The 11063-nt window shown below is 31.9% G+C and overlaps 1 protein-coding gene across 2 annotated transcripts in view; it reads right to left on the reverse strand.

The window, feature by feature from the left end:
• LOC117124304 (voltage-dependent L-type calcium channel subunit beta-3-like) overlaps positions 1-11063 on the reverse strand; it is a 103000-nt gene that overhangs the window by 69486 nt on the left and 22451 nt on the right. For both annotated transcript variants that reach the window (XM_033270492.1, XM_033270491.1), the window contains exon 2: positions 4222-4344. In XM_033270492.1, the coding sequence (XP_033126383.1) occupies positions 4222-4344 (123 nt within the window). The remainder of the gene's footprint in view (positions 1-4221; positions 4345-11063) is intronic.

Below are 11063 nucleotides of genomic sequence, written 5' to 3' on the forward strand. Positions count from 1 at the left end.
ATTTGCATAAATGTCTACACACATACGCACACACATACTACACACAATAAAAAACAAAAGAAATGTGACAGAGTGATTACAATAGTTCCTATTGCATTACATGCATAGGAACTAAAAATGCCAAATATATCTGAAAGAATTTCAATAATTATTAATAATTATTGGTAATAACAAATAATAATATTTGTAACTGTATAATTCCTAATTTAAAGGCCATACAACGATCACTAACCCAGCTATCACTCGATGTTCATACAGTATTACAAATTACTTTCGCAGTGGCTAGAGCTGGAGCCTAGAAGTTTTTGTTATTCGTGGTGGGTACAAAATTATCTATGACTACGATAAAATGGAAAAAGTAAAACAGGATTTTTACTACGTGATTTTAGTTATATCAAACAAATAACATTCTTAAAAAAAAGAAAATGTACAGTATATCATAAAAAACCTGCTAATATTAATAAGGAAGCAAAGCAAACGTTGAGTTACAGCTAGTGCAAAAATCGGCATTAACACAAACCGTACCACGGATATACACTAGGCCTAGATTTACTTTGGCGGACCACTTTTCTGGCGGAACACCATGCAACCTTATTGGTTGACGGACAACCATTAATTTACAGCATCACACCAAGTGGACCAAGGGTTGCATGACACTGACTTGTATCATACTACTGAAGCGAAATAACTGTTATCATGTAGCAAAAGATCCCTTTACATGTTCCATTATGGTGCTGTGCTCATTTTCTAAATACATGGTAAAGAACATGGTCAGTTTACTAGTAGTGATGCGTCTCACACACGATTCACAGAAAGCATGTGTTATGTTGTAACCAAAAACAGTGCCGTGAAACAGCGATCATAAAAAATATTTGAGAGTTAAATTATGTAGGATATTTTATCATTCGCTTCAAATTTAACATGATACTGATGCTTGTTTAATTTAGATATTAATGTCTATTACCTTAAATTTTCTGGTATTGTATAAAATTTAAAATATGTGCACACTAGATTTGTTCTATCATTGTTATTCACACTCTGGAGGAGGCTCCAACCCGCGTCAGTACCATTTTTCGTCTATGAAAGAACATGGCTATTATATCCCAAAAATGATCAGATTCCTTAGCAAAAGTGGCCTAATAGGTTGAATTACACAGTACGTAGGAAAATCTCACCATAGAAGAACATGTTTCATATGATAATCCGTCCAATTTTTAATACATTGGATATGCTTTAAACATTAACTGCACAAGTTTCTCCATCACTTTTTCCCAAAAAATGTTTCATACTTCTAAATTCTATCTTTCTCCTCAATATACCAAAATTACAGTCAGATAGCTTAAAAAATGAAGCCACTGAAGGCAAATGTTTCGTCATCAAAAGTGATGGCATAAGCGAATTGGCTCACATGCTCCTAAACCTTTGTGCTAGGTGACGACATTGATATTGGAAAAAAGGCTAATTTACGGAAGTATCTGCACAAAATCCTCTGAGACATATAAAGAGTGTACTGTATATCACTCATTATGTAAACACATCATCACTGCTTATTACTCATCAGTTTTAATTGACCAAAAGGGGCATTAGCTTATCTTTTTTATTCAGAACATTTATGTTAAAAATTAGATCATGTTCTGGTTAGAAACCTCTGATGAATTTAACAGTCTCTAGTTTTTCTTTTTTTTCCAATTTGCCAGGGGTTTTTTTTGTTTGTTAATTAAGCAAATATTGCCATTCACAATGATGAAAGTTTAGATAACACTCTTGTAATATTTCATTAATGGAAGTTTCTTATGAATAAACCTATACATAAAAGTTGCTATTTGTATTTTATGACGATCGTATATATTGAGCATTTTAAGTTTTTTAAAAAGAGCTTCAGGAGGTTCTCTATAATGAGAATGAGTTTTTCCAGATATGTACAATAGTTGGATGCACAAATTAAATTACAGTACTGAGGATAAGGAAGAATTAAGGTATGTAAAGCAGATATTAGATGGAAAAAAAAAAAAATCTACATATAATACTGATTGACTTGTAAATTTGAAATTAAAACTAAACATAAAAATTTCTAAACACACCCAGAATAGGCAGCTGACTTTTCTGCTCAATATAATTGCCATTAAAGGAAATACTGTGATTATTTAAAGCCCCATTCCCGGCAATATTTCAGTTAAGAAAAATCTGATTTTTATATATGTTATAAAGATTTATAAATGTAATATGAAATTGCTAATGTAACTGAATTTAGACATTCCTAAACATGAAAAAAATGTAAAATAAGACTGAAATTTGATTTTGTGTGTTCCACATGAAAAATAAATGCCTAGCCTTACCACAATTTAGGTTCTGTTATCACACATAAAACGGCTGACATGAAATTTTCTGTTGCTAGTATTGACACATTGTGAAATATAATATTTCATAGGAATTATTTCAAATCTGTTCAGAAAATGATTCTGACCGAGATTTTGACAATTAGGCCTACTCGATCGATCGCAGTGTGCGATTGCGAAGTACAAAAACCAATTTCATTAGAGAGGGCGCACTTTATTGACTGTATAAAGTATACGTAAAGCGAGAGCATTCCAGCGGATGCAATCTATAACCTCTGAATTTGCCTACTAACGAAGAATTCGTCGAGAAAATGGTAATCTCCTGTGAGTTCTCATTTTTTTTAATTCTTTTGCGTAAATCTAAAATTTATGCCAATATTTTTCCATTGTTTATAATAAATAGAGTAATGCATATGCATTGAAATTTTGCTGGGAATGGGGCTTTAAGTTCAGTTTTGAGTGTGTAATATAGAGCTTATTCGAGATGAACCACTCATCAAATTCAGGGAATTCATTATTTAGAGTATTGAATAGGGTTTGGATTTGAATAAGAAAGTGTGGTATTGTTGGCGAAGGATACAACCTGCAGTGTGTCAAATCGTTCACATAGATGAGAAATGATAACGGACCAAGAAAGATCCCTGTGACACATCTCAGGCTATAGCCCCCGTCAACAATTTACAAGATCCAATCAACGAACTGCTTCCTATCAACTAAAATTTTTAACCCAATTCAATGCGATACATCTATAACATCTATTTATAACATCAAATGCTTTAGTATAAAGTAAGTAGGATTTTTTATTTTAAAAAGCATTAATGATATTAACTAGATCAAGTATAGCATGCGAAGTAGAATGATTCTAAAACTATATGGGTGGGAATTGAGAATGTTGTTGACTTCACATCATTCCAGGGGCGGCGATAGCAGAGATCCAGGGGGACAAAGAACCCCGCTTGGATCCAAGTCGGGGAATTTCCAGCAAGGTCGTCAGCGAAAAATGAAATCTTGACCGCCTTAAGTACAATTTAGGTATATGCATTACTAAGCTGTTAAATTTTAGAGATTAAAAACTGTTTAGTGCGCGCAGTGCTACAGTATGTGGGAGGTGTTGTATACTATTGCGATCGTATGGGTTGCGGTGGTAATGCCAGATATTCCTGATAGGGGGCTGCTACATCTGAGAGGTTGTTAGTACCTCCGACAGGGGCCTCTTAACTCGCATAAATAAAATAAAGATAAAGAATACCATCACAATTTTTTCGCCGACAGGGGTGGGGGATACTAGGGGGGTGTGGACCCCCTGTCGGGAAGCTTAGACCCCCTTTTGAAGAGTTTTGACCGCTCGTCGGGGAATTAGTAGTGCCACCCCTGCATCATTCCATGACAGGGGCTGCAATGAACCATAGCATTGGGGTAACCCCCTACTCTCCTGAAAGATGCAATGGGTTCTTTAAAGTGCACACGAGCTAGATGTGTACACTTAGCCTCCAACTGTATCCGAGAAGACTTGATTCTACTAACCGAAGCCTGGGCAAGGAGTGGCTCAATTCAGTACCGATGTTAAGGCTGTAGTTAGTGGTGCCCCGCCTTACCGCTAAACATTGGTCCACTACGGTACTAAATAGTCATAATCTACCCAATGAATACGAAAGAGTTTACATCAATGTTACGCCAGGAGAGCGTCAAAGCGTCATTCCAACATTATCTAAAAAATGACACGTTCAATCTATTATCATCATTATCACTTCACATATATGAAAGGACAGACTACCTCATACCTGTTCACAAAATTTCTCATTTTTTTTTAGTTTCTTTCATTCCACCATTCACTTACAATAAAAATAAACAGTTTATTAGACCTACAGTAGATGTTAATACCTACCCTTGCTTTTTCCAATTGTGAGAGGGCCTGTCGCTGTGATTCTCGCCTTACTGCTTCCTTATCCTCATCCAATGACAAATCTGAATCTGATGGCCTACCACCATAGTTGGAATCTTCTGAGCCCTGAAAAAACAAAACTAGCATATGATAATGATTGTTCTACCAACAAGGATCTAATTAATTATTAATTAATTACTAATTAATTAATTATTAATTATTGATTAATTATTTATTTATATTACATACTATTGTTACATAAATTATTACTACAAAAAAAACCCCAGGTTCTTTATAGATGATGTGGTACAAAGGAATATAATTAATATAACAAAAATTTCCCTGCCAGATAATGGACAGTTCCAAATATCCTCATACAGTATTACCATGTGCGTAGCTATTGCTTGTACGAGAAGATATTGCAGTTCAATCTGCTACACAATATTGATGTTTAAGACATGTAATTGTTTAAAATCATTTGTTGTGTGTTATTATCAATGACAATAATTTTGTACATATATACTTAGTGATATATTAATACTTGACTATTTTATGCTAATTAATGTTCTCATTGGCAACTGAGAGCCACTAGACAGTGATTTAGTTCACTTTTTGGCAATCCTCTCAGGCCAATCAAGTGTTTTTTCCTCTCTGTTATTTTGTGTCTGTCAGTTTTATTGTTCTTTGGATAAAGAAGTGTTATAAATTAAATGAAATCTAAATTTTAATAGCCAACTTTAGAACTCTCAATTTGAAGAATTAAGGCTTGGTAGAATAAAATAAATAAAAATGAAGGTGCCAAGACTTTATCCAGCTGGTACAAAGCATACACACCAGCCTAAACTCACGTATATCTTATGTTGTTAACTTGGCCAAAACCGTTGAATGGTATGTTAAATTTCACCATTTAAACTGGAAAAGTATCAATGCAGTACGTTTTGTGTATATTATAATAAAAGAATTCAAAATAATAAACTTGAATTTTCGGAATGGGATGCCTATACTGTAAAAAGGAGCAAAGCCAGGACATATAAATTGTTTACCTGATTAAGGACTTAACCAACAAAAAACAAAGTAACAGTCTAGATACTGATATCCCTGCAGAAAATCATGTACCATTATGTACAAGGACAAGTACAATGCAAGTGATTGACAATTGTTAAAATTACAGTATGTAGTAATATTATATAGTACCAGCATAAGTATTGTAGATAATAGAACTGTTAAAGGCTTATAAGAAACAATCAATATTCGGACTCATAGGCAATGTACATTCTTTCATGTTGAGAGTCTACAATATGTTACAAGACTTTTTCCTCCAATTGTTATTCACAATTAACTATGTTCGAATATGCTGTGCGCAGTATAATTAGACCAAATTTATATGACTGATGGTAAAGTAAATATCTCATATCTTTGATTTTGTTAATCCCTGAAAAACCTTAACCAAACATAATACATTATAATCATGATTACTATTCCCCCCATCCCTTTTTGCTACTTGTTAACCTTTTATATTCTCCTTATATTTTGTTACTTTGCATATGGCCTTACACGACATTGACGAAAAACACCCTTGGGTGAATCAAATGTATCCGTGTAAAAATAAAGTATATTATTATTATAGAATTTAGTAAAAGGATATGTTGACTAAAAATAAATACCCAATAAATTACACTTTTTGTACATTGCCCCTGCAAGGGTAAGTAGACACCTATATCGTCCGGAAATTTACTTGTGAGAGTAAATCTAATGAGGTGCATGATGGGATATTGCATCATAAGCAAAGATTTGTTTCGCTTAGGCCAGGTTTTTCCTTTCTATCAGATCGGTCTCCTGATTGTTTAGTAAACATATATAAGGCAGTAGATATTTTTTTTACCTTGCTAGCACAGAAACATAACTGCAACAAAAAATATGCAATGTTAAATTCACTAGATTTAAGCATAGATATGGAGAATCTAAGTACTACCAGGATTTTTGAACAGACTAATAGAAGATAATTGGCACTGTTTGTTAGTTTAACTACATGACTGGTTCCTGTCGTCAAAATAAGAAGAAAATAGGGAGGGTGAGTGTTCGATGAGCTGGAATAGGAAGTGTTGGCATTTAGAAGTGGCTGAGAAGTAAGAGGGAATGTACTGTCTAATGTTGGGGGCTGCAAGGAAATTGGGTTCTTTCTGTAAAACTTTAATTTGTTTCAAATTAAGGAAATATGAATTCACTTTCTTTTTATTGCATTAGTGGGAAATTATAAACATTAAATAGATACAGTACATAAACTCATACCTTCTACACACCTCAGTAAATAAACAATTAAAAGAATAATAAAAAGATATAAAAAGCAATGACCTCCATATTGTAATGAATGTTAGAAAGAGATATATTACAAGCAGAGCCGATCATGACTGCTTAGGTAGCTCATGGCCAAGCATTTAGCGATGGGGTGACTGAGAATCACTATTTTCAATGATTTTAATTTTAATGATTTTAATTGAATCTGATCTAATATTTTTCTATAAATACAAATATATTTCTAAAATCATTTATAATGAATATACTGTATCACAGGGAGTACAGAAAATTTCCACTTCAGTATATTGATTGCAAAACCAGTGAAAATTAAGTCATAGTTTGTGACACAAATTTGTCCTTTGTGTTCTGCTCCCATAAGGTTTAGCCATAGCCCTGAGATACAATAAATTTGAATTTTCTGAATAAAAATTTTTCTCAATCATGAATGCTGTTTCAACAGAAAGGTATGTAAATTTAAATATTACTGTAGTAATAATAAAATAGTTATCATTAAATATATAACGATTTTTTGATTTGTGCAGTAATGGGCAGTAAGTAAGAGACCAAATATCCATTCAGATTGGTACAGAATAGGAGTATTTTTGGTGTAAATCACACTAAGGATAACCTACACACAGCACACAGGGAGAAATTGGCAATGGATATCCACTGTTCAGTGTCTACCACCAGCCAAGCTAAGCTGCTGTCTAATTACCATTTTTGCCCAACAGATCAAATATTTTAATTTGATATCATGAGATATATCATTTATTGATTCATTTCATTTTACTTCATAAAAAGTATAAATTCATTAAACAAAAAAATATTTCATATACAGAAATGTTATGTATAATTGTATATACAACAATAAATTGAATCTTTAATCTTGAACAATGGTCATTTACATTTAGAACATATTAATACTAACTAAACTAAAAACGGCTACCTGTCCATGCAAAAATTAATGAACATAATTAACTGTACTTTTAAAATGACCAACACAATAATGAGTACAGGAAAAATAGATAAATTAAGAAAAACTAAAGATATTTCACAATTGCAGAGTGAACAGAGAAATTATAATAATTACTTAAATTAATTCAAAGGCAAATAAAAAAGTTTCATATCATGTAATATGAAATAGAGGTATTAACAAATATGACTGTATTAAATTCATATATATTACACAAAATATATAATACTAAATTGCTTAAATTTAAAAAAATAAAATATTACATTATTATTATATAAATTATTACTAAGAAAACATTACCACAGAGAATAGATATATCTTACAAAGAAACTTTATTATGATCAGTTTCATTGGGATTTTAAAAATATGATCCAGATTTTAAATAATTTCATAAGTTTGGCCTATTTTCTCCTATTTTGACAAGAGCATAACACCTTTGATAGAATTGTAAATTTAGCACCATAATTAATTTCATACACATACTTCTACTTAACACATTTCTAAAAACTGTATATAAATCTATGAATCTATGAACTATACTAAACAGAATTTATATCCTCTTAAGATAATGTTAATTATATGGTGTGAGATTTGGTTCCTTGTTACAGTAACATATAAATGGAATTTATGATTAATTATTTAATTAATTTATTATTGCACTTCATGCCAATTTAAAAAGATCAAAATTTGAATTGATTTATAATGATTAAATTATTTATTGCTATGAATTTATTGCAAATAATAACATATATAAACTGCAATTATTTTTAGATTTTTGCACCACATAATGATTGAGCTAATCATATTACAACCTTGCCAGATCAGCTCATTTTATATAAGGTTTAGAAAGAAGACATTCTGTGTGTTCCAAAAGACTGCATGAAAAATCATGCATATATGAAATTCCGTTTTAACTTTTAGAGTATTTTTCTTACAATCATATAGAATATCACACACTGTACTTCATTTTTATTGCCATTTTAAAATATCTATTGAGTATTAGTAATGAGAATTTATGAATTTCTATATCATTGATCCTCATTATAATATTGTAAATATTGTATGCATTCAGAGCTTACCGTAATTAGCATTGCTATTTAGGATGCAGGTAGATGTTATAAGTGATACATTCTAAGCAGTGGAAGCTTCTGCTAAAGATGTCCGCTTTCAGCCAGTGGCTCAACCTATGTATTGTGTTTTGATATGTAAAGCATGTACAACCTGAGTAGCTTTATTTTTAATTATGGTTTAAATGCTTTACTCTATTCATTTTGTATGAAATGGACTAGTATTTGTTTACACTTGTGAATATTTGTATTCTTGATTATAACAATTATCCAACTTTTTTTTGTCGGCTAAGTACATCAAGACACTGTAGATACATATACAGTGTTTATTTAACCAATATTGTTCACCATTTATAATATAAGCAATATAAACATTATTAGATATATAATTATAACTATTGGTATATAATGATATAAAAATGAAAATGAAAAATTATAATCATTAATTAAAATGTCAACATTACTCAATTATAAATTAATAATACATTTAAAAAACTGAATGAAATTGAATATTAATGATGTATTTAACAAGATTAAATAAAAACTGTAGTGCGTACATGTATTGTATATGATCTGAAAATATTCTAGGTACAGTCAAACTCGCCTAAGTCGAATCGAAAGTGCCACTGAAATATAGTTCGACTTAAATTAAATTTGACTAAAGCAAAGTCGAATTTTATTCGAGTTATATCACAATAGCAACTTGACTTGGAGAGTTAGGCCTTACGGAGACCCGAACAAATTAACACGCACTGACGGTACACGCACGATGTTGACCGCACATTTGGCCTAGGCCTAGAACTGTAGAAGTAAAGGCTTAGGCTACCTAAACGTACCTTGAAAGCAGTATTCTTCAGAGTAGCAATACATTACATTAATTCTTCAATTATTACAGTATATTAAAATGATTGTTAACTGCTTCTATGCCATTCTTTTGAATACATTATAAAGAGGAATCAGTCAATACTTAAAAAGCTTAATCATATTTATATTTGATAAACTACCGTAACAATTAATAACTTATTTTTGCATGGCCGTCAAGCGAACACGATAAATTTGGTTGGAAAATCCCAATAACCAAACCAATACTTACTAGATGAAAGTCTTTAATATATTTACTGTATTTCAACACGAGTATTCATCGTAAGTAAACCAGATGTGTATACCCCGCCGCAAAATGGACCATTAAAAAATCGCCCCTACTCATGCACATGCTTGCTTCTCGCTACACCGCAAGGAGAGCAGGTGATGCTTTGCAGATAATTTGTATGCAACGAAGATCGGGATGAAGATAAAAGTACAGTAAAATATCACAGATTTATTTTTTATTTCATTAAAAAAAACATTTTAATTATTTGTGGACTCCCATGTCCATGTCTTTATTAGTTAACTTAATGTAACATAATATGAATATTAAATTTTACTAATTTGATATTTTATTTTTGGAATTAGCACATTACAAAATGTATATTATTTTTATTGTACTAAACTATTTTCTTTAATGCAATTCAAATTCATTTCACAAAAATAGATCCTTAATCTTATAGTTTTCACTAAATATTTACAGGAGTGAAAGAGATCATGGTATGACTAATTACCTAATATTCATTCTCTTGGTACATTGGAGGAGTACTGTAACTGTATAACTTGACTCCAGTACATAGATTTCTATTACTAAGCTCATCAATGTGCTTCTCCAGTAACTGGATTAGAGTTTTAAAAATTAAAAAATTCATAAGTATTGAACCAAGCACTGGTGGATCAAAGATTTGTCCAAGAGCAGCTTTAGCTATCCGATAGGGTACCAACAAGGTTTGAGGAAGACCAGAAGGATCTGCTTGACAGAGAAATGATTTAGAAACTGAGTAATGTTTATGTTTAAATATTTGAAGCTGTTTTGAGAAGTTTTAGCATTTAGTACTTCTGCCCAAAAGCATTTTGTTTGTCCAAGTCAACAATTCCAGGAGATTATTATTGCTCGGGCAGGTGTGAGAGGCTACAGTATCTCAATTTCAATTTCCCACAAAGTGCAGGACACTTGGAACCTCTGCCTATGAATCTTTTTTGCTTAACTTTTGTCAAAAGGCTATTGTAGTAGGCCCTACAAGAATTGAACAGGTTGATTTGTGGAAACGGTTTGGTTTCCCAACCTCAAGGTCAGTTGTCAATGCCTCTCTGCGCATTTCACTGGTGTCCTTGAGCAAGGCACTTTACCTACATTGCTTCTCTCCATCTAGGGGCCTGTTTCTACTGGAAAGAAATAATCGATTAAAAATCGCTTTTTCGAAAAATCGCTTTTATTCTCGCAGTAGAAACGGGACCAGTTTGAAAAAAGCGATAAAAAAAATTAATTAAAAACACGCAATGGATAGCATGTTTGAACGGCAAATAACCGGTTTTGGCTGTGCACCTTTTAGCTGCAACACAAAAAAAAGGGATTATTAGGTGAAATGTAACCTCCAGGTCAATCACTGCAAAGACTAGATTGTATTAGGCGCGAACTTTCAAAA

This window comes from Anneissia japonica, unplaced genomic scaffold (assembly GCF_011630105.1).
Source record: "Anneissia japonica isolate Jap-2015-1 unplaced genomic scaffold, ASM1163010v1 scaffold288012_len1326614_cov192, whole genome shotgun sequence".
Taxonomy (NCBI): domain Eukaryota; kingdom Metazoa; phylum Echinodermata; class Crinoidea; order Comatulida; family Comatulidae; genus Anneissia; species Anneissia japonica.